Source organism: Danio aesculapii, chromosome 11 (genome assembly GCF_903798145.1).
Source record: "Danio aesculapii chromosome 11, fDanAes4.1, whole genome shotgun sequence".
NCBI lineage: Eukaryota > Metazoa > Chordata > Actinopteri > Cypriniformes > Danionidae > Danio > Danio aesculapii.
Window position 1 is genome coordinate 37402183 of NC_079445.1, and position 26864 is coordinate 37429046.

The 26864-nt window shown below is 32.8% G+C and overlaps 1 protein-coding gene across 1 annotated transcript in view; it reads right to left on the reverse strand.

The window, feature by feature from the left end:
- cacna1da (calcium channel, voltage-dependent, L type, alpha 1D subunit, a) overlaps positions 1 to 26864 on the reverse strand; it is a 173469-nt gene that overhangs the window by 33350 nt on the left and 113255 nt on the right. Inside the window, exons 23-29 of the mRNA XM_056468396.1 lie at positions 26713 to 26820; positions 26117 to 26169; positions 24011 to 24157; positions 20408 to 20609; positions 19125 to 19283; positions 18263 to 18373; positions 12895 to 12978 (exon numbers count right to left, since the gene is read on the reverse strand). Of these exons, the coding sequence (XP_056324371.1) occupies positions 12895 to 12978; positions 18263 to 18373; positions 19125 to 19283; positions 20408 to 20609; positions 24011 to 24157; positions 26117 to 26169; positions 26713 to 26820 (864 nt within the window). The remainder of the gene's footprint in view (positions 1 to 12894; positions 12979 to 18262; positions 18374 to 19124; positions 19284 to 20407; positions 20610 to 24010; positions 24158 to 26116; positions 26170 to 26712; positions 26821 to 26864) is intronic.

Here is a 26864-nt window from a genome sequence, read left to right on the forward strand (position 1 = left end):
GAACTGAACTAAACTGAACTTCAACTATGAAAACTGGACTGACACTGTTTCAATTTACTAGAACTTCAATGTTAAGCAATGTTAATGTTAATGTTAAGCAATCTACATTGTAAAAGCACTACAGAAATGAAGATGAATTGAATTAAATCATCTTTCCACTACATAAATATGTCAACTAATGACATAACCCCTTTATTTATTTATTTTTCTGCAAACAGAGTGTTTTAAATGTAAGATAAACATGCTAAACATGCACCAAATAGACATCCGCACATTTGGTTTGAGAACAAATCCATTCTCGACCCTGAAAGAACACAAATCCAAACCCATTCAACAACATTTAAACACTCACACAGTGGGGAGAAAATCCAGCATATAGTCAGAAAAAAAGATTAATCCTTTATCTGTGCAGAAAGAACAGACTCCAGACAGACATGGCTTCACTCACACGGCCTGAAAACCCTCAACATAAACTGTTTGCATTTGCATGAGAAGCAGAAATGATAAGATGCAGTTTGCAGCCGTTGCATTTGATGGTGCATGCGTTAAGCGATCAGGCACATGTGCGCACGCTTTCAAACATACAAAGTCTTTCTGGAAGACACTTTCTTGCAATAACAGCAACAAGACTTGAAGGAACTCAGTTTTGCAGAGCATCTCCATGCATGAGCACTGAACAAGAGACACCACTCGAGGGCGCTCTCACAGTCCAATGCAGGAGAACAGACGAGTGTCCAATCAAAGAAGGAGAAGAATTAAGAATGAGATGAAAGGAAAACAAAGCAAAGAAAACCAACAGAAGGAAAAAAAAATGACAGAAAGGTTTGGAAGGAAGCAAAGAAACAAGAAGGAAGAAAGGATGAAAGAAAAGGAATGAAGGAAAAACAAGACGGTGAAAGAAAACAGTGAGGAAGGAAAAAACGAATAAACACAGGAGAGAGAAAAGAGAAAAGGCGAAAAGAAGGCGAGAAAGAAAGGAAAAATTAAGCAAAGAAGGAAGAAAAAAAAGAAAGAAAAACAAACATGGAAGGAATATAGAAATTTCTAAGAAAAAGAAAGCAAGGGAGAAAGGTACAAAAAAGTAAAAGGAAAATTTACAGAAAGAAAGAAGGAATAAAGGAGAAAGCTAGGTAAAAAGCAGAACATTTAAAAGACAAATTAGATAGAAAATAAATAAAAAAAGAAGGAAGAATCAATGGGAAAAGCAAAGTTGAAATAAAAACAAGGAAATAAATAGGGAAGAAATATAATAATGAAAGAAAAATGATGGATGGAAAACAAAAGGTAGGACTGAGAGAAAAAAAAAACATAAGAAACCCAAGTAGTAGAAAGTAACCCAAAAATAAAAAAGGAAGAAAAGTAGAAAGAAAAGAAAAACAAGCAAGGAATAAATATAGAAAAGAAAGAAACTCAGAAAGAAAGAAATGCAAAAAGAAATTCAGAAAGAAGGAAATTCAGAAAAAAATGAAAGAAAGAAAGAAAGAAAGAAAGAAAGAAAGAAAGAAAGAAAGAAAGAAAGAAAGATAGAAAGAAAGAAAGATAGAAAGAAAGAAAGATAGAAAGAAAAAATGCAGAAAGGAATGCAGATAGAAATTCAGAAAGGAGGAAATTCAGAAAGAAAGAAAGAAACAAAAGAAATGCAGAAAGAAATGATAGAAAGAAATGATAGAAAGAAATAAAAGAAAGAAAAAAATTCAGAAAGAAAGAAAAAATATAAAGAAAGAAATTCAGGAAGAAAGAAAAAAGAAATGAAAGACAAAAAGAAAATAAAGAAGAAATAAAAATATTGAAAGAAATTAAGAAATGTAGAAAGAAAGAAAAAAGAAAGATAGAAAGAAAGAAAGAAAGAAAGAAAGAAAGAAAGAAAGAAACAAACAAACAAACAAACAAACAAAGAAAGAAAGAAGTGATGGGAGGGAGGGATGAGAGGAAAAAAGGCAAGAAAAAAAAGGATAAAACAGTCTAAAAATAGCCAAAATTATGGAAAATAAAAAAGAAACAAATGTAACAAAAAAAGATAAAAAAACAACAACTTGGAACAGGAAGGAAAGCAGAAGGAAAAGTAAAAAGAGAGAAATAATTTTACCAAAAATTAAAATAAGATTTAAAAAAAAAAACAGGAACAGGAAGGAAAGCCGAATTAAAAAACAAAAATGTAAGAAAAGATATGTACCAAAAAAGTTTTAACAGAAAGGAACGCAGAAAAAAGTAATAAGAAAAGAAATGTACCTAAATAAGATAAGATAAAAAGGAAGAAAAAGAAAATAAGATAATAAAAAGAGGTTTTAAGAAGGAAAGGATAAAGTGAAAGTAATTCAGTCAGTCAGTGAGCCAGCGCTGGGCAGGGCTGAGATGAGGTCATGCAGCCTGTCTGACGTCTACACACCTGCTCTACTCAAGCTCTAACAGCTCACTGAAGAGAGACAGAACAGAGAGACAGACAGTCACTCACACAGACACACAGTGATATATTAACTGCATCTCATCACGCTCAACACACATTGGCAGATGCAATGTCACTTAAAATCCACTAACTAACATTACACTGTAAAAAATGACCGTAATTTCAACAGTAAAAAATGCTAAAGCAAAAACCTGTAACTGGGTTAACAGTACGTTCCCTTAATATATGTACGGTTAATAACCATAAATTGACTTTCCCAGAATTCCCTGCATGACACTTCACTTCTTATGCCTTTTTGTTGACAAAACTGGTCTTTTTAGTTATTTTTTCTCATCAGTGACATACATGAGATTTTTATTTGGCATCTAATGTTGATAAATAATGTGTATTGCATTATTTAAATTGCATGTGTGTTACCATGATTGTACTTAGTAGTTATTTTATACATTAGTATGCTTCTCTGCTCCTGAGAAAAGTTGTTTGTGATCAGCTTTGGCTCATCACATGATTTTCTGGTTGTGTTTTCATCTGTGTAACAAAAGTTATGATATGTAGACATTCATACTTCAAAACACTGGTATATAATATGGGACATTCTACCAAAAGCGAACATTATCTGTCCCTAATGGCCCGTTTCAACTGAGAGGTACAGTGTGGTACAAGTCACCTTGATCAGGTTTGCGCTTCCACTGCCTAAAGCCAACCAAGAGGGTGGTGTACGGCAGAAAATTTCTCTCGACGTCATTCTGGCTCGAAGAAATGTCAACGTAAAGCTGTACGGGTGGTTTACATATCATATAAGAAGCACTTCTCACAAAACAGAGGGTTTATACACATCTATACTTGTGTATAAATGTTCATTACTAACCTTTCTATGAACATGATTTGATTATAACAGCAGATCAACGACGGTGTGAAATAGCCTACTGTGACGTCTGCGATTATATAAAGTAAATAAATAAATGCAACATATATGAGCACATACAGCCCCTTAAGTCTCCGATATGTATTCAGTTGCAGAAAAACATTACACAGCATACATTTAGTCCTTCTTTGGGTTCAAAAACAACACGCAACATATACTGTAGCCCACAGTCAGAGCAAACCTCTCATATGTGTCTTTAATCTTCAGCACATGTAACCTCTGTTAGAGAGTAATTCCGTCATTCTGAGTTCATAATAGCGCAAAAGGTGATGATAATAGTTAAACATGGTGGTTTGTTCATGTTTTAGGTTGCTGAAAGAATCATTCACTCCGTTTTTTCACGCTTCACTCTCGCGTTTGTCTGTTTATGGATAGAGTGTCAGAAGCACTTCAATAATCATCCGCACGTTATTATCATCAGCTCAAGAAGTTCGTTATTTCAAATATAGGCGTGCACTCGAGCGATCGCGATCTCCCTGAAGACAGTGAAACCGCTCGAACTTTTAGACGGGCTCGTAAGACAAAAACAGAACACGGCAGATTTTGTTCTTCTTGGCTTTGTGTTCATCAAGACAATGACAAGGTTTGTTTGAGCTTGAGTCAACCATCATTATACACATATTATTACAGTGTAATGTCTCGGCTGTGTATTTAAAAATGGCGGTTTCTTTGTTTTCATTCTTCTGCTTGTGTATGTGCGAGTGGCGCTTCTCTGTAAATCAATAGCGTTCAGCTGTGCATCTAGCTCCGTCATGCTAGATACACTTTGCAAAGGGTGCCTACAAAGTGTTATGGTACGGTTAATAATAATAATAATAATAATACATTTTATTTATAATGCGCTTTTCTCAGTCCCAAAGCGCTAACAAAGATACAAGACAAACAAAGCAGAACAATAAAAACAGTCAAGAAACAAAACGACCACAATAAAATATGAACTATTAATACAATTGGATGATAAAATTAACAAAAATAATCAATCTAAGTTAAAAGCAACGGTAAAAAGGTGAGTCTTAAGGAGTTTCTTAAAACATTCCAGAGAAACAGCATTCCTGATGCTTGGTTCACTGTTAGGTACCTTTTGACAGTGGAAACAGCCATAAAAACGTACCGAACCGTACCATACCGTACCACTCAGTGGAAAACGGCCATGAGATAAAAACGTAAATAAAGTGAATAAAAAGTATTTCAAAAATGTCTAAAATGGACTGATGGCTGATTTCTGTGAGTTGTTCTGTTAAGGAATACGTCATTTATTTAGTTTTCAGATTTGTTTTGTTTTTTAAATTAAAAACACTTTACAAATGTACAAACCCTGTCATTGTCCTTGTGCTCGGCCCAATTCAACCTACAGCTTTAGTAGTTTTGCTATGCTAAAAACTGTTATTTAGAAAAAGTACTTCAGATATAGCAAAGTTTAAGTAGTTATCATTCACGTCAATTGATTAAAAACATGAAATTATAAATAAATTCTACAAATATAAAATACAAATAAATTTACAATTGTCCCCATGTTTCTGTCAGTTCTGTCACATTTATATTAAATTTAAAATTCTATGACTCGGTTATGACTCGAAGTGACATCATTTGATGGAGGAGATGATGACAGCAGGGGCGTCGCTAGACCCAATTAATAATACGTGCCCCAGTAAAAATCTCCAGTGCCCCAGTAAATGCATTGAGATATAATTTACTTCATATGCAAGTGTATTTATTAAGAGTGGTAATTCCGAAATAAAGACACTATTCTCTATGTGCAACCGAAATAACGCTGGTGAAAGCAATGTAATCAAAAAGCAAACTGACGCATCTCCGCGTGTGCGCATAGAACCCGTGCGCCTCTCGCACGCACTGCTCTTCTGCTGGTGCGAGTCCCGGTAGTTAACATGCTCGCCAAAAAAGCAGGCTAGTTACGCGCCGCTCATGCGTTGTAAAACCAGCGTAACAGCCTTTTTTGTTTTACAAATCGACAAAACTAAAGTTTAAACAATATGATGGTGATCTTACTAAGCATGCCTCCTGATCGATTTTTTTGTATGAAGCAAAAAGGAGGGATGACGAGTCAGGGAGGTAAAGACTTAATAAACCTAATTAGCTGCCATGTGACAAGTCTACAACAGATAATTCTATAACACATCTTCTTTTTTTTTGTATTTTATTGAATTGTTTATAGAATTTCATTCAAATGAAATTAATATTTATGCAAAAGTAATTTCTTAAATGATCTTAGCATATCACTCCAGTTGTCTTAACATTGTTTTCCAGTTACATTTAAGATTATTTAGAAGAATAATTGTATAATAATAAGAACACTTTTATTTATAATAAATATAATATATTTATTTTATATATATATATATATATATATATATATATATATATATAGAGTGTGTGTGTGTGTGTGTGTGTGTGTATGTATATATATATATATATATATATATGTACGTGCCCCAGTAGAGCTTTATGTCTAGCAAGGCCCCTGGATGACAGTGATCAAGGATGTGTTCTATTATTGAATTGTATGATTTTATGCTTGTTTTTGTGTGACTTTTTTGAGGACAAAAAGCTTAAGTCAGGCCCTGTCACAGTTTTTTTATAAGTGCAAATGTATGTTTCTGGTAGAACGTCCCATATATGATAAAATAATGAAATACAGTAGTTTACCGTTCAAATTGAGAATTTTTACGGTTTATTTTACGGTTTTCACCATATTTTAACTGCAAAGTTCTGGCAATCACAGCTGCTGGTTTTTCACTGTAAATTTTACAGAATTTTTTGAACAGCGTACTCTATAAAAGTTATAGAAAAGTCCAACACTTCCAAAACTCAGACTAAGATAAGATCTTTTTCATGAACATCTCTGTATACTAGACTAATGCTGCTTTTTGATTGGACGTTATATCATCTGTTTTTTAATCATCTCTGAGCTCCAGGGCCATTCTGTCTGGAGGTGAGCAGGAGGAACTGAAAGAGATGAGATGATTTAAACTTTAAAACTGCACCGCCTGGGGCACTGACCGGAGGAGAATGGAGCGGGTGGCCAAGCGCCATCTGCAGAAAATCAAGCTAATGTTAGCGGGCTACATATCCCAGCATGCAACAGGGGATGGGCAAACCAGTCACTCCAACCACTGCAAGATTGGGTGAACGTCACACATACCCCTGAGGGGGGATGAATGGGTATAGATATGAAGGTGATGGATCAGGACACATTGGTGATTCGCTGATCCAACGCTTCATATCTATAATTGCAGAATTTAGCAAGCCAATAAAACAATGAGTGATGAGTTTCACAAGGCTTTATATATACGAAAACTGTCATTGTTGTAATCTAAATGTTTTTCAAATATGAATTATCAGGCCAATTAACAACTCCAAAATGACAAAAGCAACCATAAATATCCTTATTATGGTTCATACAGTATAACAAATATATGGTTACAATGTAAACAGGTTACTGTAATTAATCTTTACCATTAAAAAAGTGGAGTAATGGATTAACTGTTCATTTTGTAGGTTATTTAATTGCAGTTAACTATATTTGTCTTAAATACTGTAAATAAATTTAGCAGTGTTTTTATAAATCAATTCAGAGAAGTATTTTTAAAAATATATTTTACTGAATAATACTGTTTTTTTTTTTTACTTTCTGCACAATTGCACGTGCATGCCTAAGAAAAAAAAATGAGTTAGAAAATAGTTCATGATAAAATAAAGTTGTAAATTGTACATATATTTTTGTTAACATACATATTATTTTTGTCAGACATTTCGCATAATATCTCCTTTTTCATCTAAAGGTTACAACTGCACAAGCTTAAGAAACAATTATTTGATTAATAAATAAATATCAATTGAAATATTGCATGTCCTTATTTGAAATGTTTTATGTTTTGATACATATATTCAATATTTTAAGTGTTTTATTTATCAATTAATTCATTTATTTATTAATTTATTTAAATAAAGCTAAAAGGTCATGTTTGACTCAAATTTAAAGAACTAAAATTGTTTATTTCTCTTGTCTATGCATTGAGATTTATATAGAATTTTAGTACAGAGTCAAGCAATTACATTATCTATAATAAAAATTATAAAAATTATATATATAACTTACCAAACACTCAGTAAAACTAATTCGTTTTTTTTTTTCCAATTTTCCTAAACATAAAATATGATTATGTTATAAAATTAATCTGTTTTAATCTGTTATTGACAAAAATTCTTGAATGCTTCAAAGCAGAAATGTCTGATTCAATAATAAAGCATTTTAGCGAGTACTGTGAATGAAAGTGATTCAGTCAAAGATTCAATGAGTCAACCATTAAGAGAGAAATTATTACCTAAATAACCTACAAAAATAACTCCCAAGCAACACTGACCACTTTTATTACATTTTTATTAAGCTATATTTTATGTTTATTGAGATCTTTAATCATTCAAATTTTTCTGTCATTGCATAGAACATTTTATTTTAAATCAATTAAAAAAAAATTATTTTACATTTTTTTTTATTTAAATAAATTTTATTATTTAATATTTCTACAAAAATAGGAAGAACATCATGGTTTAGAGCAACATAAAAAATTCATATTTGGATTTTTATACAAATGGATATTTGGATGGATATATATATATATATATATATATATATATATATATATATATATATATATATATATATATATATATAATAAATATTTGCACATATTTCAATTTTCTTTCTTTTTTTTTTATAATTATTTTTTGGGGATTTACACCTTTATTGATAGAACAGTGGAGATTAGAGACAGGAAAGTGTGGGGAGCAGAGAGAGGGGAAGGATCGGCAAAGGACCTCGAGCCGGGAATCAAACTCGGGTCGCCGCAAGCACCTCGGTGCTATGTGTCGACGCACTAACCACTAGGCTATTGGCGCCAATTATATTTCAGATTTCTTTATGGGTATGAGTTTTTATTAGTGCTGGACAAAGAATAATGCCAATTAATCACATCCAAAATAAAAGTTTGATTTGACATAATACATGTGTAATATCTTTTTTTTTGTGGTAACTATCTCTTAAATGTATTTTTGTGAGAATACTGCAGGTTTAACAAAAGACCCTGTGAAACCTCTTGATGATTCGATCACCAATGAAATGCACAAAGACAGCAGAAAACAAAGAGATAAGAGGAAAATAAACAGACATAAAGACAAGACGCAATCACTCTCTAATTCTCTCAAACATCCACAAACTCTCATCCATACTTATCACATACACATACAAGGACAAAATGTATAGAGGCTCAACACATTAATACAAACACATCCAATGAACATGGCCACAATACAGACACTTACAGGGACATATACAATATACACATATATACATTTATATATGGACGCTGGGACATGAAACTCCAGAAAATAGCTCTGCAGCTCAGACAGCAGAATGACAGCTGTGTGACAGATATACATCTATGTGTGCGTGTATTCCCTACAGTATGTCTGAAGCTGGACAGCAACTGTGAGATGTTAAGAAGCACCACCAAAGAGATCGCACACACAAAACTCAACCATTGATCTTAAAGAACCACCACGACTTCTCAGCACCACCCTCTTCATGACCAGCATTACATTTATTACCATTTTAGAAATCACTTTTAGGTTAGGTTAGCTTTCTGAAGGGATTCTTTGCTGAATATACCCACATAACTCACTCATGTTGTCCCAACACAAATCAATTAAGTTAACTCAACAAATTTAAGTGGATTGAACATAAAACAATTAAGTTGTTCCCCAAATATTTAGAATATTAAGGAAAAATAACAGTTTATGCAGATATTTAGTAGTAAATGGATCAAAACACAACTTTTGGTTCGTAATATGTTCTGCCAAGAACTTAATTTGGACAACTTTAAAGGTAATTTTCTCATTATTTTGATTGTTTTTAACCCTCAGTTTACAGATTCTCAAACTGTTTTATTTTGAATAAATACTATACTATAACAAATCAATCTCAATGAAAACCTTTTTCATTGGTTCTTGGGATGTATCAGCTTTTTGCTGTCAAAGGCAAGTGGCGTTTAGCGGCTTTTGCACACAAATTGCTATTTCTGAATCCGCTGATGCTGTGATTTAGATGATTTCAAACAAAACTATTTGTTGAACATGTACTACGTGCCTAAAGCATTCACTCAATATCATTATCTCATTTTTGGTAGAAATGGCATTTAGCGGCTTTTGCATCTGAACTCTTCACATATAATAATTCAATCTAATCTAATCTAATCTAATATATATATATATATATATATATATATATATATATATATATATATATATATATATATATATATATATATATATATATATATATATATATATATAGATATAGATATATAGTGAATAAAATAATTAGATATGATAATAAAGTAATATAATAACTGTATTATTTACATTCAATTATTAAAAGTAAAATAAAATGGATGTTAAAAAGATATATAGCATTAACAAAATATTCAAAATGGTTTCATTAACAAAAAAAAAAAGATTATTAAACAGTTGTGCTCCAATTTTAGAAATGTATTCATTTTCCTTCGGCTTGATGCCTTGATTCATCAGGGGTTACCACAGCGGAATGATCCACCAACTTATCTAGAACATGTTTTACACAGCGGATGCCCTTCCAGCTGCTACCCAGTACTGGGAAACACCCATACACTCTCATTCGCACCTGTACACTACGGTCAATTTAGTTTATTCAATTCATAGCGCATGTCTTTGGACTGTGAGGGAAACTGAAGCACTCAGAGGAAGCCCACGCCAACACGGTGAGAACATGCAAACTCCACAAAGATGACCAAGTGACCCAGCTCGAACAAGGCGACTTTCTTGCTGTGAGGCACCAGTGCAAACTACTAAGCCACTGTGTCGCCCCAATATTCCTGAAATAAATAACTATAAACTATTACTCCACACTGACTTAAATTCTCTAGGAATCTGTTATTAAATTTTATTAATGATTTGATGCTGAACATTTCGAGTGTGATACCAAAAAGTGGTGGTTGGTTCCTTTAAAAGTCATCAACCTAAATAAACTAATCATTAAAGCTGATTTGACTTGTAACCAATTTCCTAAACTGATCTTGATGACATCTTTAAACCAGCACAATATTCAGGCATTTTTAAATCAAATCGTATTGAAGCAGAACACAAGCAAACAGAGGATCACATCTTGCCATACTTGCCTCTAAAAGTTTCTATGGGGGACAGAATTGAAGAACAAGCATTAGATAAAACCAGCGAATGCTTTTCAGCAGCTCTCACTGCATTTGCACACATTTGGATGTGAGACCACAGATTAACGGTCAACACAAACACACACACAACACAATGCAAACTAAGAGATTTGAGTTGTTTTCTCAGCAGCAGCCGAGTCCTCGGGGATCACAAGGTGTCATTTTATATCAGATAAGCAGGGGAAACAGAAAGTGTGACTGTTAATATTGTTAAGGCTAGATCAATTAACAACACAAAGACAACATATTAGGAAACCTCGCAAAAAACACTAGTGCCATTACAAGAAAGATAGTACAAACAAGCTAGGAAAATACTGAATTTACAGAATCGACAGCTTTGCATATGGCTAGATGATTTATAGAAATTAATAATACCTACAGTACAGCATACATACACATTTTAGTCATTGATCTTCAATCGAATAATTCTGAAATTAATACATTTAATTAGGAAGAATGCATTAACAGCATTGACCAGCATTGACAGAACAGTAATATGAACATGCATTATATTAAATAAGATATTTAAATTATATTACATTCATTATAAATATATAACTTCCATTCATTAAAGAATCCTAAAAAATATATGTCTAGACTTCCATCAAATATTGAATTAAAAAAAATTAAGAAATAAATGTATAAATAAAATGAATAATCCACTTGATCTGGGTTCTAAAGCACATAATAAAGACATTAAAGCATTTGTAATCTGTGTAGGGTACTAGATAGGTTTTTAAAATTATATATTTAAATTATATTACATTTATTATAAATAAATGTATCATTCATACTATATTATATTAAATGTATTTATTTTAATTAAATACAGCGGGGAAATAAGTACTGAACACATCATGTTTTCCTGGGAATAATATTTCGAAAGGAGCTGTTGACATTGAATAGAATTAGATTTTGGTAAAAACACAAACATAAAAATAAAACAAAACAAAACAAAAAAAATCTGAAAAATTAGTTGTGTTATGACAATGAAATGACACAAGGAGAAAGTACTGAACTACTGAAACGTTTAAAAATCTTGATGGTTCTGTGGGTCTCGTCTATCAAATTTTTATTTTGTGTTTTCTATTGAATTCAGGTCAGGTGATTGTGTAATGCTGTTCGTTTGAATCCTCCATTCATTAAAGAATCCTAAAAAATTATATATCTAGACTTCCAAAAAATACTGCATTTAAAAAAGTGAAAAAATTTATATAAAAATAAAATCAGAGAAATCAATTAATCTGGGTTATAAAGCACATACTAAAGACATTATGTAATCTGTATAGGTTTTTTAAATAATATATTAAAATTGCATTATATTTATTATGAATATATTTATTATTCATACGTTTTATTACATTTATTTATTTAGATTAAATAAACACTGTTATTTTAAACCTTACATTCATTAAAGAATCCTTAAAAAACATCAAACTAGACTTCCATAAACTATTGCATTTACAAAATGTTGCTGGTTTTGTGGTCCAGGAGATGGCAGCTGAAAGACGCCTCTTATGTGGAGAATGAAGTCATATGCATTGTTCGGGTGTTTTTTCACACATTTCAACAGTGTCAAAATCTTGATGGTTATGTGGCTCTCGTCTGTCAAATCTGATCTTTAATTTGTATTCTCTATTGGATTCAAGTCAGGTGATTGGTTGGGCCATTCTACAGCTTGACTTTCTTTCTCTGAAAGCATTTGAGAGTTTCCTTGGCTGTGTTTTGGATCATTGTCTTGCTGAAATGTCCACCCTGGTTTCTTGTTAATGTAGATGATGGACTGAAGCAGCTAATATTCACTTACAATAAGGAAGGGCAGAGGGTTGCTGAAGAACTACTAAGAGATTTCAGCTGCTGTCTAGGCTTTAGCTGCCCATTACACATAACTTCATTTGTAAACTAATTAGATTTGTTTTCTTTGCATGTACAGATTTCTTCGGCTGTTTCCAACACATTTTAAGTGTTTTTTAGAAATATGTTTTCTGATAAAAATGATGACATGTTCAATACATATTTTCCCTGCTGTAAGTGCTGTTCTATTGAATCTTCCATTCATTAAATAATCCTAAAAATATATATATCAAGATATTAATAAAATACTGCATCTAAAAAAGTGAAAAAATAAATCTAAATAAAATGAAGAATCTGGGTTTTTTTTTTCTTAATCTGGGGTTTAAAGCACATAATAAAGGCCTTATTGCATTTGTAATTTGCCTAGGGCACTAAATAGGTTTTCTTGCGAGGCTTCCACACTTAGAAAGGTGAAAAGCAGGTGTACTTACGTTAACTTCAGTGATAGCAATATCTACGACGCTACCGACAACAATTAAGGCGTCAAATGTGTTCCATGCGTCAGTGAAATAATGCTGTTAATAAAAGACACCACACCACACACAAGGAAGAGGGGGAGGAAATGAACAGAGAAAGAATGAGGGAGGGGAAAAAAGAAGGTGTGAAATACAGATGTTAGATCTCAGTGGTCAAAGAAACAAGGTGTCAGTTGAGAAAGAAGCTCAACCTGAGCTGAAACCTGAGCCTGTCTGAAGTCAAAGATGGATATATAAGAGGACAGGGCCTAGAACTGTGCTGTACTTACATCAATCTCACTGAGCACTATGTCTACAATGCTGCCGATCACAACCAATGCGTCAAAGACGTTCCAGGCGTCCCCAAAATACCCCTGGGGACGGCCAGGGAATATATATGTCATTAGGAATTAGATGTGGTTTAAATCAATTTACGTTTAACTTCTTTATTGTTAATAAGCTGAATTATTAAAACATAAATCAACACTCAAACGCCACAGTGGTACACTCAAATAAAAAATTAAGGCCTAAAATTTAGATTTATGCATTGAGAAAAAAACTGATTACACAGTTTTAAAAGAAAAGCAAAGTTCCCAAATAAAAGTTTGTTTTGACATAATTTACGTATGTGTATTATATTTATTTATTATGTTTATGTGAAACACACACATACATACATAGAAACAAAACTATACAAAACTAATTTGTTACATAGATATTTAGATTTACAAAAATTGTATCATACACACTTATATTTTATATCTAAATATAAATAAACATTTTTTTCCTAAATATATGCATGTGTGTGTGTATTTTTATACACTACCTGACAAAAGTTTTGTCGCCTATCCAAAATTTAGGAACAACAAATAATATCTTGACTTCTAGTTGATCATTTGCTATCAGAAGAGGCTTATATGAAAGACAAATGCCTCTAGATTATGCTTATTTTACCAAAATAATATGTCTAGTATAGAGTTTAAAGTCATGGTGCAGTGGAAATAGAATTAATAATGTACATGACTCCCATGAGCTTGGAGGACTGCATCCATACATCTCTGCAATGACTCAAATAACTTATTAATAAAGTCATCTGGAATGGCAAAGAAAGCCTTCTTGCAGGACTTCCAGAGTTCATCAAGATTCTTTGGATTTATCTTCAATGCCTCCTCCTTAATTATACCCCAGACATGCTCGATAATATTCATGTCTGGTGACTGGGCTGGCCAATCCTGAAGCACCTTGACCTTCTTTGCTTTCAGGAACTTTGATGTGGAGGCTTAAGTATGAGATGGAGCGCTATCCTGCTGAAGAATTTGCCCTCTCCTTTGCTTTGTAATGTAATGGGCAGCATAATGTCTTGATGCAGGCTGTTGATGTTGCCCTCCACTCTGCAGATCTCTCGCCCGTCCCCATACTGAATGTAAACCCAAACCATGATTTTTCCTTCACCAAACTTGACTGATTTCTGTGAGAATCTTGGGTCCATGCCGGTTCCAGTAGGTCTTCTGCAGTATTTGTGATGATTGGGATGCAGTTCAACAGATGATTTATCGGAAAAAAACAACCTTCTGCCACTTTTCCAATTGATCAACTAGAAGTCAAGTTATAATTTGTTGCTCTTACAACGGGGATCACCAAGATTTTTGTCAGGTAGTATATGTATACAAAATAAATACACAGTACACACACTTAAATTATTTCAAAACAAATATATTATTTCTTTTATTTTGGATGCGATTAATTTTTGCCCTAAAAACAAGACAATGAAACTGGATTTCTGCACTCAAAAAAATCTGTTTTTATTTAATAAAAAGTTAAAATCGCCTTCATTTTAAAAAGCTTAAAATCATGGTTATAATATTTAAATTACTAAAAATAAACAAATTACGTAGTTTATATAAACGTTTGGTTTAATCTCATTACCTCATACAGCACCTCAAAATTAATAAAAGCTATATAGACATACTTAAAGTAATAAAAGCACACCAAATTTAATAATGTTTTAAGAATGCATCTTTTTATAATAGTTAATAGTTATAATAGTTAATTCACTAAGACTAAAGTCATCAACCTAATTATATCAAATCTTATATAAACATTTGGTTTTGCCTTAAACCAGGGGTGTCCAAACTCGGTCCGGGAGGTGTGGTGTCCTGCAGATTTTAACTCCAACTTGTTTCAACACACCTGCAAGGATGTTTCTAGAAAGCCTAGTAATGCTGCGGTCCCACTAGAGGTTGAGCTTGCAAAATTCTGTCATAAGGCGCTTCAAAAAGGGGCGGGATTAAACAAAATGATTAGACATCTAAAAAGCGAGCGATCGGTCCATATAATAAATTTCTGTGCAGAGAGATCATGTTTTACGTGATACGATTCCGCAAGGCAGAGTTCACCAAGCTTGAACTTTGCACCTCAGCGAACTGCGAAACTTGTCGCACGAGCTTGTTTTTCCGGTCTGACGCATTCATATGCGTATGAATGGAAGTCTATGGGGAGAAAAGTGCAATGTGACCGCAGCTCAAGAGCTTGATTAGCTAGCCCAGGTGTGTCTGATTGGAACTGGAACTAAACTTTGCAGGTCACCACCCCTCCAGGATCGAGTTTGGACACACCTGCCTTATACCTCATTAATAAAATACCACAATTAATAAACCATAACTAATACCATGCCATAATTCATAAGCTATATAGAAACACTTAGTAATAGAAACACAGAAGTAATACTAGTAATAGAAACACACCAAAATGACTAAAACTGTAACTATTATTTGTTTATTTAAATAATGAAATAAATTATTTACAGATATAATAAAATAAACTGAAACTATTTGGATTGCTTGATGATAAATCTACAAACCTCATTGCGGTCTATATAAAACATATTCAATTTATTTGTATTGGTTATCACAGAAACGGTTTCATACATATACTGTACTGTCTGTTTGACTGACAAATATTATTCATTTATATTAAAACTGTGTAATCCAAATGGCATTCGAAGAAAAATCTTAAAATCAGGGCTAATACTTTGAGTGTATTACTGTGCAAAAAAGTTGACTATCTTGTTATATAATATGCCAAGTTCATGCATTTGTCAGATTGTCAGATTATGGACTGAATCTGTTTGTCTAAGAGACACTTCAAGTCATGCCACACTGAAAAAAAGTGCAAATGACAGCACTGCACAACACGCGAGAGGCTTACTAGCATCCTGTCCTTCTTCTGAACACAAATCTGCATGTGTGAAAGTTTTCCACGGGGAGATGAATGTTAATATGAACTTGTATAGTGATGTAAGTAATATTTAGTACAAACGAATGACATAAAGAGGAGGGAGCTACAGTATACAGCTGAAGTCAAAATTATTAGCTCTTCTGTGATTTTCTTTTTCAAATATTTCCCAAATGATGTTTAATGATGAGCAAGGAATTTTTTCACAGTATTTCAGATAATTTTTTTTGTTCTGGAGAGTGTTACTTGTTTTATTTCAGACAGAATAAAAGCAGTTTTAAATTCTTTTAAAACCAATTTAAGGTCAATATTATTAGCCCGCTTAAGCATTTTTTTTTTTTCGATTGTCTACAGCAGTGGTCCTTAATCACAGGGTACCGGTCCGTGGATCAATTAGTAACGGGTCGCACAAGAAATCATTAATTATTTTCATTTTATTTATCATCTGAGAAGATCTTTTATTTTGAAAAATCTTTTATTTTGAAAAATGACCGTATTCTCTCGTTTACATCTCAGTGGCTTGAGCACCCAAATTTAACCCACAAGCAGCAAAATGAGTAAGAAACAGACATCTTTGGAAAGTTTCTTTGCTAAGGGGAAAAGACCCAGTGAAGGACCCGCGAACTGCCAAAGAATGGATCTGCAACCCATTTGTCAACAAATCAAGTGATTCCAGCATGTCTGGGCAAGAAGATGATCAACTGCAGGAGATTGCAAATGAGCCCCTTTTAGGGGCTGTTCCCATATCTGTCTTCTCTAGAGTTTGCACAAGTTCGTTATTTCCAATGAAGGTGACGCATCCCGGCACACAGTTGAATGAATGCACCACGAGTCACGTGACAAAAACTGACCTATCAGAAAGACAAGAACTGACCAATCAGAAAACTATTTTTGGTCGCCTAGCAACCTATGCACCCCCCTCCCCCTTTTCCTCGGGTAAATTGTCAAGCGTTGACTGGTCTGTGGTGTTAAAACAGAGTACATACAGGAATCAGAGAGTAAAATTCAATACCTTTTAAGACCCTTTTAAAGACTCTTACCATACATTTTAAGACCTTATAACCAATTTAGGTATTAACCGGAAATACTGGAGAGATTTTAAATTACAGTATATTTACTAAATATTAATGTGAGAAACTAATCCAAAACTAAACCATTACTCATATACTGAATAAAAATCTATTAAATCTAGCTAATTCAGCAGGTTGGCACCTCTTACTGCAGTAAACAAAGCAGCATGATGTCAAATCTAGCAGGATTTTATTGATTTCATAAACTACACAGAACCCTGATATACCCAGATTTAATTCAGGCACATTTAGCATACAACCATACATTACATAATGAAAAATATATGAAATTTAATACCTTGCAAAATAGCATTTAAGAGTTTTTAATACTTATTAAGGGCCTTAAATTTCTCTACATTGATTTATCAACTTTCAATACTTTTTAAGACCCTGTGGACACCCTGTAAAAAGGTTGGGGACCACTGGTCTACAAAACAAACCATCATTATACAATGACTTGCCTAATTACTCTAACTTGCCTAGTTAAGCCTTTAAATGTCACTTTAAGCTGAATAGACCATTTTGAGGAATGTAAACAAAAACAAAGGTATTTCCTCTTTTACACTTTTAATTTCTATAGCTTCTCAGAATCTAAAAGAGCCACATATTGATAAATAATGTTATGATAGCTGGTTTAACATTAAGGTATGATTGAACTGCCTGCCTCTTGTTACAATTGTGAAATAGTTTGATAACAAGCAGGAAATGTTCATGAGCCAATGACACGACCACTCTGAAATGGTCTATACTAGTATCTTGAAAAATACCTAGCAAAATACTATTTACTGTCATCATGGCAAAAATAAAAGAAATCAGATATTAGAAATGAGTTATCAAAACTATTATGTTTAGAAATATGGGAAAACAATCTTCTCTCCGTTAAACAGAAAATGGGGAATAAAATATAGAGGTGGGTTAATAATTCAGAGGGGCTAATAATTCTGACTTCAACAGTAAATATTCATTCTGTACTGTCCTAAACGTACATATAGGAAATAGTGACTATGTGTGTATCTGCAACATGTGTTTGAATGACTCACCCGAGGTTTGAAGGCGATCAATTTGAGCACCATCTCAACAGTGAAGACAGCAGTGAAGACCATATTCAGAATGTCCATAACATAATTGAACAGTTCAGACTGACCATAGTGCTGGAAAAATACATTTATAGGATATTTAAAAAATATTCTGAAAATGTTAATATAAAATGGTAAATTATAGACAAATTAAACACGGAGTATACTAGAGTTGTTTTTGTTGTCTGAAAATACAATACTAATACTAGAATTAGCTGACAAACTATGTCTACAGATTTTGTAAAGGTGTAACTTTGCTTTGGCAAACATTTAATTATTGTATTCTCTGAATCTCACAATCATATACTGCATGGACTCACAAGAAACAATTACAAATTAATTATTAGTAGATTATGCAATAGACATCTCATTCATTCATTCATTCATTCATTCATTTTCATTTCAGTTTAGTCCCTTTATTAATCAGGGGTCGCCACAGCGGAATGAACCGCCAACTTATCCAGCATATGTTTTATGCAGCAGATGCCCTTCCAGCTGCAACCCAACACTGGGAAACACCAATACACTCTTGCATTTACACACATACACTACGGCCAATTTAGCTAATTTGTACGGCATGTCTTTGGACTGTGGGGGAAACAGGAGCATACTGTAGATAACTCAGTGATACTAAATGAATATTTAACAGAAAATGAATAAAAGCCACCAAAAAAAGGATAAAATAAAAAAGTAAATAATAATATAGTTATTCTTAATATACAGTTTATCTCTAATAATCGTAAAATACATACACATTTGAATTGGTTTTGAATATTTAAACCCAAGCATAGTCATGTATTTTTAAAAAGATCAAGAATAAAGTTACCTGCACGGCGAGACAGATGGTGTTGAGTAAAATCAGGACAAACATGATGTACTCGAAGCCGGTGGAGTTCACCACATACCAGAACTTATACTGATACGGGTTCTTTGGGATGTACCTCCTGAGAGGACGTGCTTTCAATGCATACTCCACACACTGACGCTGAAAACACACACACACACAGCACATAGTCTGAATAAAATATGTAATCCATTTATTTTTATAATATAGAAAAGTATAGAAGTATACAAAACTCTACCTATAAATAGCAAAAGCACGTAAAATGACTAAAACTTTAACTAAAATAAAGGGAAAATACCAAAACAAATGAAGGATATTATTTTAAAAAATATTAATAAAAGTCCATAAATAATACCAAAAAATTATAATAAATATCATAAATCATCATAAACATCATAAATAATCCCAAACATTCTATAGTGCATTTGGGATTTGCATTAGAGAAATTCTTTATATCTATTCTCATATTTGCCGTGAAAATAGATGCACTGCTGAAATTAATTGACATTTTATTAATTAATTTATTCGTTATCTTTATAAACCAACATCATTTTGTTTTCCAAAAAACTTAAAAATTAATAAGTGAGTGTCTATTTCTACTCGATTTATCCTAGAAAAATTACTTTTGTTAGAATAATTAATGCATATACAGTTGAAGGCGAAATGAATAGCCATCCTGTAAGTTTTACATTATTTTTTTTATATTTCTTAAGTGCTATTTAATGGAGAAACTAATTCCTTTCTAACATGTTTAAACATAAAACTATTAACAACTAATATCTAATAACCAATTCCTTCGTCTTTCCCATGATGGCAGTACATAATGTTTTACTACTTATTTTGTAGAATGCTACTTGAAATGCTATTTAAAGGCTTAACTATAGATTAATTACGCAAGTTATTGGACAAGAGTGGTTTGTTCTGTAGCTAAAAATAAACTTATTCACTGTAGGAGGGTTATTTTTGCTCGTGATCAGAACGGTTTCCTGGTTAATTCTAATCACAACTCAACACCGCAGATTCTGTGATGTGACTATTGTATATTCACACATTGCGATAACGATGCTGAAATTATATATTGTTATAACTTTATTTTAATTATTTGTTTGTTTTTATTTATTTATTATTATTTATTTATTTACTATTTTTTTTATTTACTTCAGATTTTGCACATTAACCCTTTTTTCACACAAGTCCAAAACCATCTCTAATAAATTTCTTAAGGGAGTTGAAATTCGGTATTTCCAGCTGATGTCTCCTCTCACCTGGTTCTTGTCCAGCTCACAGTTCTTGTACTCCTTCTCTCCCTGTTCCTGAAAGGTCACGATGACGAAACCCACAAAGATGTTCATCATGAAGAAGGCGATAATGATGATGTAGATGATGAAGAAGATGGAAATCTCCACACGGTAGTTGTAGATGGGACCCATGTTCTCCCGGTTGGAGTCGATGGCCTTGTACAGCAACCTTAAAGGTACAGCGAAATTAAATAACGTTTTATTTTAGATAATAGTAACAGTATTGTTAGTTTTAAGATATCTATAAGCTAGTGCGCTCCAAAACAGTGACAAATTTCACGTTTAGAAGGTATAAAACTGAAATAAACATGTAAAGCTTGCAATCTGTCACTATCACCTAAATCAGGGGTGTCCTAACTCGGTCCTGGAGGGCCAGTGTCCTGCAAAGTTTAGCTCCAACCCCAATCAAGCACTTACTAGGTTTTCTAAAAACATCCTTGCAGGTGTGTTGAGGCAAGTTGGAGCTAAAATATGCTGGACACTGGCCCTCCAGGACCGAGTTTGGACATCCCTGGCCTAAATGGATCAACGTTTTTTTCACGTCACCTCAAACTTCAGTTTCTTATCAAATTTCAACCAACCAAATGCTCTCTTGTATCTGACATGCCCCGCCCCCTTTAAGATGCTTCTCATTTGCTTTTCTTTTGATGCGCTTGAGCTTAACCCCTCTCACTAGAAGAGCTGTGATAAAAACCAAACGCTATTGGCTGTTTGTTTTTTTAAAGGGAGGGGCTAATCTATGTCATGTTTCAGTTGAAACTTTGTCAACCATCGAATAAAAAAAAAAATCACCTTACCCAGATTGTAATTTATGTTCACAGAGGGCAGGTGGCACTTATTTTAATTATTTTGGGTATGTCCTGCACTTTATTCTATTTGGTCTTTTTAGCTTATGATATCTTATTATTGTAAGGACAAGATGTAGAACTGACTCTTAAATGCTTTTTCTAACTTGTCACTCTCAATGAGACAAAAAACCGGACTCTTAACCGCCTTCACAGCTGCTAAGAAAATGATTAGACGTCAATGGGGCCTATCTTTGCTGGACATTATTTGTATGGATCTTTCAACAGCGTACATACATGGAGCTCAGTCAAAAACTGTCAGGTCCTGGAGTATAATTTTCTTACATTGTCAAATCTTTTGTTTCTATATTTTAATGAACAGCTTTTCTGTTTATACACTCACCGGCCACTTTATTAGGTACACCTGTCCAACTGCTCATTAACGCAAATTTCTAACCAGTCAATCACATGGCAGCAACTCAATGCATTTAGGCATGTAGACATGGTCAGGACGATCTGCTGCAGTTAAAACCGAGAATCAGAATGGGGAAGAAAGATGATTTCAGTGACTTTAACGTGGCATGGTGGTTGGTGCCAGACAGGCTGGTATGAGTATTCAGAAACTGCTGATCTAATGGGATTTTTCACGCACAACCAGGGGGGTTGGGGGGTGCGGTTGGAGGTGCTTACAATATAATCATATGTGTATTCTGTCTGTATTGAACAAAAATTGCAATAATAAAAACAATTGTTCATAAAAAAATTTAATAAGAAAGATTTCAAAGCACTTCACAGGACCTTTAAGAAAACACGAACAACATGAAGTAAAGTAAAAGATCTGAAAGCCATGGAAAAAAATAGCTTCAACACCCTCAGACGCAGAACAGCCATGTAGTGTCATTCTGTGTGTGAGTGTGAACATTTGAAGCAGTGTGGTGTTGTAATTACAGGGACAGCATGGTACTGTTGGCATCGTGTTCACAGTGCCACTTACCAACAGCGCCAATACAAACACTAAAATCACAATAACACACGGCTTCATTTCCCCCTGTGCTTCTGAATGTGGAAACTCGACAGTCTGAGTAAGAACTCTCAAATCAAAAACCAATATTAATAATTTTACAAGATCCATTTACAAGGAGCCATTGACAAAATCTGTGCAGACTAATGCTGATTTAACATTACACAGAATAATAGGGTTCTGATTATTGCTTGTGTTAATATAATGATGTGTGAATATAATGAGATTTTTACTCCTTTTTAAATAGATACATATAGTTTAAATGTAAAAGACGTTATGCAAATATGATCTTATGTGCATGAAATACAATCAAATTAAACTAAACAGAGCCTGGTTTAATTTGATTGTACAGAATTTCTATACTTAGATGAAGAAAAGAACAAACATCTAAACAAATTTAACTATTTGTGCCATTAAGTGAATAAAAATATATTATTATTATTATTTTCTTGTTTATATATTTATTTGAATAATTTTAAGTATTATTATTTGCTGGTATAGGGGTGGGTTTGCAGTTTGTTCTTTAAAATGTGAAAAACATTAAATAAAGTATAAAAAAGTGAATACAAATAATAAACCATATAAAATTACAGTGTGGTTCTGTATCGGTTCTGTTTAAATTCATAAACAATGAACTGATCAATAATACGATGCATAATAATAAAATATAAGATCGCATTCTATAATTTGTTCATAATAAATTTAATAAACAACCTAAAATATAACATAAATAAAATCAAACAAATCTAAAATATGGTGCATTCAAAAATATAATACAAAACAATCTATCTATCTATCTATCTATCTATCTATCTATCTATCTATCTATCTATCTATCTATCTATCTATCTATCTATCTATCTATCTATCTATCTATCTGCATTCAAAAATATAATACAAAAAAATCTATCTATCTATCTATCTATCTATCTATCTATCTGTCTGTCTGTCTGTCTGTCTGTCTGTCTGTCTGTCTGTCTGTCTGTCTGTCTGTCTGTCTGTCTGTCTGTCTGTCTGTCTGTCTGTCTCTGTCTGTCTGTCTGTCTGTCTGTCTGTCTGTCTGTCTGTCTGTTCGTTCGTCTGTCCATCTATCCATCCATCCATCCATCCATCCTTCCGTCTGTCTGTCTGTCTATCATTCTACCTATCTATCAATCCATCCATCCATGTATCTATCTATATATCTGTCTATATATCTATCTATAATGGCCCTATCCTAAATCCTAAAAAATTAACGGTGCTAGTCTATAATCTATTAGCTAGAAAAGCTATAATTAGCATAACCATAATTAGCTATGTCTAAATTATTAGCTATAAAAATACAAACATTTAAATAGAAAATATCTATAGTTGACTGTTAGTACGTTAATTATGTTTGTTATGTCTTATTTTTAATATATTTTTCACCATCTTTGGAATTTATGCATATGTGTTGAACTATCATTGTCTTACTGTATTTTAGAAAATTGCTCTCTTTATTTATATTTCATTATTATTTTATTAAAATTATTATTATAATTATTATAATTTATTTAGTTTTGCATATGTGTATATATTTTTATGGCTCTGTTTGGATAGGGTGGGTGTTCTTTTGTTGGTGTTTATTTACTAATACAGTATATATGTAACACATTTTTTCTTAATCTTTTAAAACAATAAAAGTATCTTAAAAGAGAAAGAAAGGAAAACCCAGTACTATTCAATATCTGATCTTTACTAAATGCATTAAATAGTGCTATAGAGTATATATCATTGAACACTTACGCTGGCCAGCCTTCAAACGTGGACACAGTGAACAGAGCCATCATGGCCATGAGCACGTTGTCAAAGTTGAAATCACTGTTGTGCCAGTGGCGCTTCTGAATGATTGGCTGGTTCACGTCTCCTTCCTTATACATGATGTACGTTCCCCTGAAAAAGAAAAAAAGATTATATTTACTACTTGAATGGCAGTTTCATTTTCTGTGGGTGCAGTTATTATTATGGTAATTGATTTGTATAGACCAGTGATGCTCAACCGTTGGGCTAGTGGGCTTTAGCGATCCTGCAGGTGGGCCGCGAGATTAAAAGTATCTTAAGTCACAATATTATATCTATAATTTTGGGGTTGCATTATAATATGCTATATTAAAATGATCAAAGTAATGCGCTTTCTCGTGTTCTCTGATTAATTACTTCAAACTCGGCACAAAAACAGCCTCATGATCACGTCTGCAACTAGTACACGCAAGTCTGTTCATTGACAAACTATGTGTGAAGTAAAAGCATCTCTTTGTGTATCCACATAGTTGTCCAAATTAATGTCCTTTGAGTGTTTTATAAAGGATGTGCACCCATACAGGAGAATTTAAGGCTCAATGGTGTTTCTGCCATAGACTGTAAAATAAACTTGCATATAAGCTTTAGACGCGCCCTGGCAGAGCTGTTAACTGTTCCTGTCAGCGATCTCCCAATAATATCCGGCTGCAAATTCAACCACCATCAGATTGATGCATTTCAACAGATTTAGGGTGTTTTACTGTATTTTACATTTGTCTGTATATTTTTGAATAGTAGACATTTAATAATAGATATTCAGTCAGTCCAGTTTAAAGCAGAATCAGGTCTTTTGCAATATCCCTGTTGATCTGTGGTTCTCTTTGAATCTGTGCATGTTTTTTTTTAAATAATAATAAAATTATATATAATTTTAGAAAAAAAAATGACAGAAAAAGTAATTAGACTGATAGAAACGTGGGGTATTTGGAGCATACAAATCCTTTATTTTTTTAATTGAAGATACTTAAGTTCAACGATTTGGTAAAATTTAAATCAGCACAATTTCTGTTTAAAGCTAGGAATAAATTACTTACTAAATGCTTACAAAAGTTTTTTGAAGAAAGACAAGGGCGATATAATCTGAGAGAAGAACAAAATATTGGGAGGTTGAAAACTAGGACAACTTTAAAAAGTCTGTGTATGTCTGTCTGTGGTGTGAAATTATGGAACAGTCTGGAACAGATTCTCAAACAATGTCAGGATATTCATCAGTTTAAATGTTGTATAAATATATATTAAAGGAATATAATGATGAAGGTGATTGATATAGGATAAATGACAAAGGTATGATGAAATTTTAATTAATGGCTGTTTGCAGTACTATGTTTTTTTTGGAGTTTATGTTATAAAATGTAAATGTACAAATGGAATCAAACATATAATATATCAAAGATGTCAAAAGGATAAAATATGTGTCATGTAAAAACAAGAGATAAGTAAAAGAAGAAATAAGTTCAAGTAATAGACGAATGATGTGGTAATGGGGTGGGAAAATAATAACTTGTGCTTCATCCTGCTCCAATTTCCACCATGTTGAAATTTATTTTTTGTTAAAGACATTTTATGTATGATATTTCTGTTCGAAAATAAATAAATCAAATCAAATAAAAAAATAACATAATATAAAATTTGTTAATAAATAAAGCTTTAAATGAGCATTTCATACAAATATTTTTGAGAAAATGTCAGACAGGTAGGCCTTCAAAATTGATCAGAGAAAGAAGTGGGCTCAGAAGTGAAAAAGGTTGAGAACCCTGGTAAAGACCATTTCAATGTGGTGATGACATTGGCCCATAAACAATTTCCTGCTTCTTGTCAATCTATTTCATAACTGTAACAAGAGGTAATTCAATCATAGCTTTATGTTAAAACAGCTATCATAACAATATTTATCAATATGAGCTATGGAAATGAAAAATGTAAGAGGTAATACTTTAGGATCGTTGTTATTGTTTACATCCCTCAAAATGGCCTATAGTCAAAATGCATGATGTTAAGTGCAGCTATTAATTAACATAAGAGATGCTGCACAATATATTTAATTTGACTCACTTGCACTCCTCTGGGCTGGACTTGGCTTCATCGTTACATCGGTAAAACTTTCCCTAAAAAATAAAAAAGGAAATCCATGCTTTTCTTCTGAACTGCTTATTCATAAAATGCAGAAAATGTAATAACAGTTTCAGGAAAATCATCACATTAGAATGATTTCTGAACAATCATCTGACACTGAAGACTGGATTAATGATGCTAAAAATGTAATGTTCCATCACAACCAAAAAAAATTGGTAACACTTTATTTTGATGATCCACTTGAATATTAGTAGACTGCTTGCTTAATATCTGCTGATACTGCTCCTTCAACAGACATTTAACTGACTATAAGAAACTTTGCAAGAACATGTCAACCAACACTAACCCAAACCCCAATCTAACAGTCTATTTATAATCTAATGAGAATTAGTTGGCATGTAGATGCAATGAAACTTGAATTCAAAAAACTGACCATCAAAATAAAGATCAAAAATGTCATTCTAAAATAAATCCAAATACAAAACAGTTATTTTAATTGAAATAATATTCTAAATATTCCTGCTTTTTACTGCCATCTTATATTTGAATGTGAGATATATTTGAGAAAAAAGTACCTTAAAGAGCTGTACACCAATGCAGGCAAACATAAACTGCAGCAGGGTTGTGACGATCATGATGTTTCCTATAGTCCTGATGGCCACAAACACACACTGGACCACATGCTGCAGAAGACAAAGGTTAAAGGTCAGAGGCCATCAGACATTTC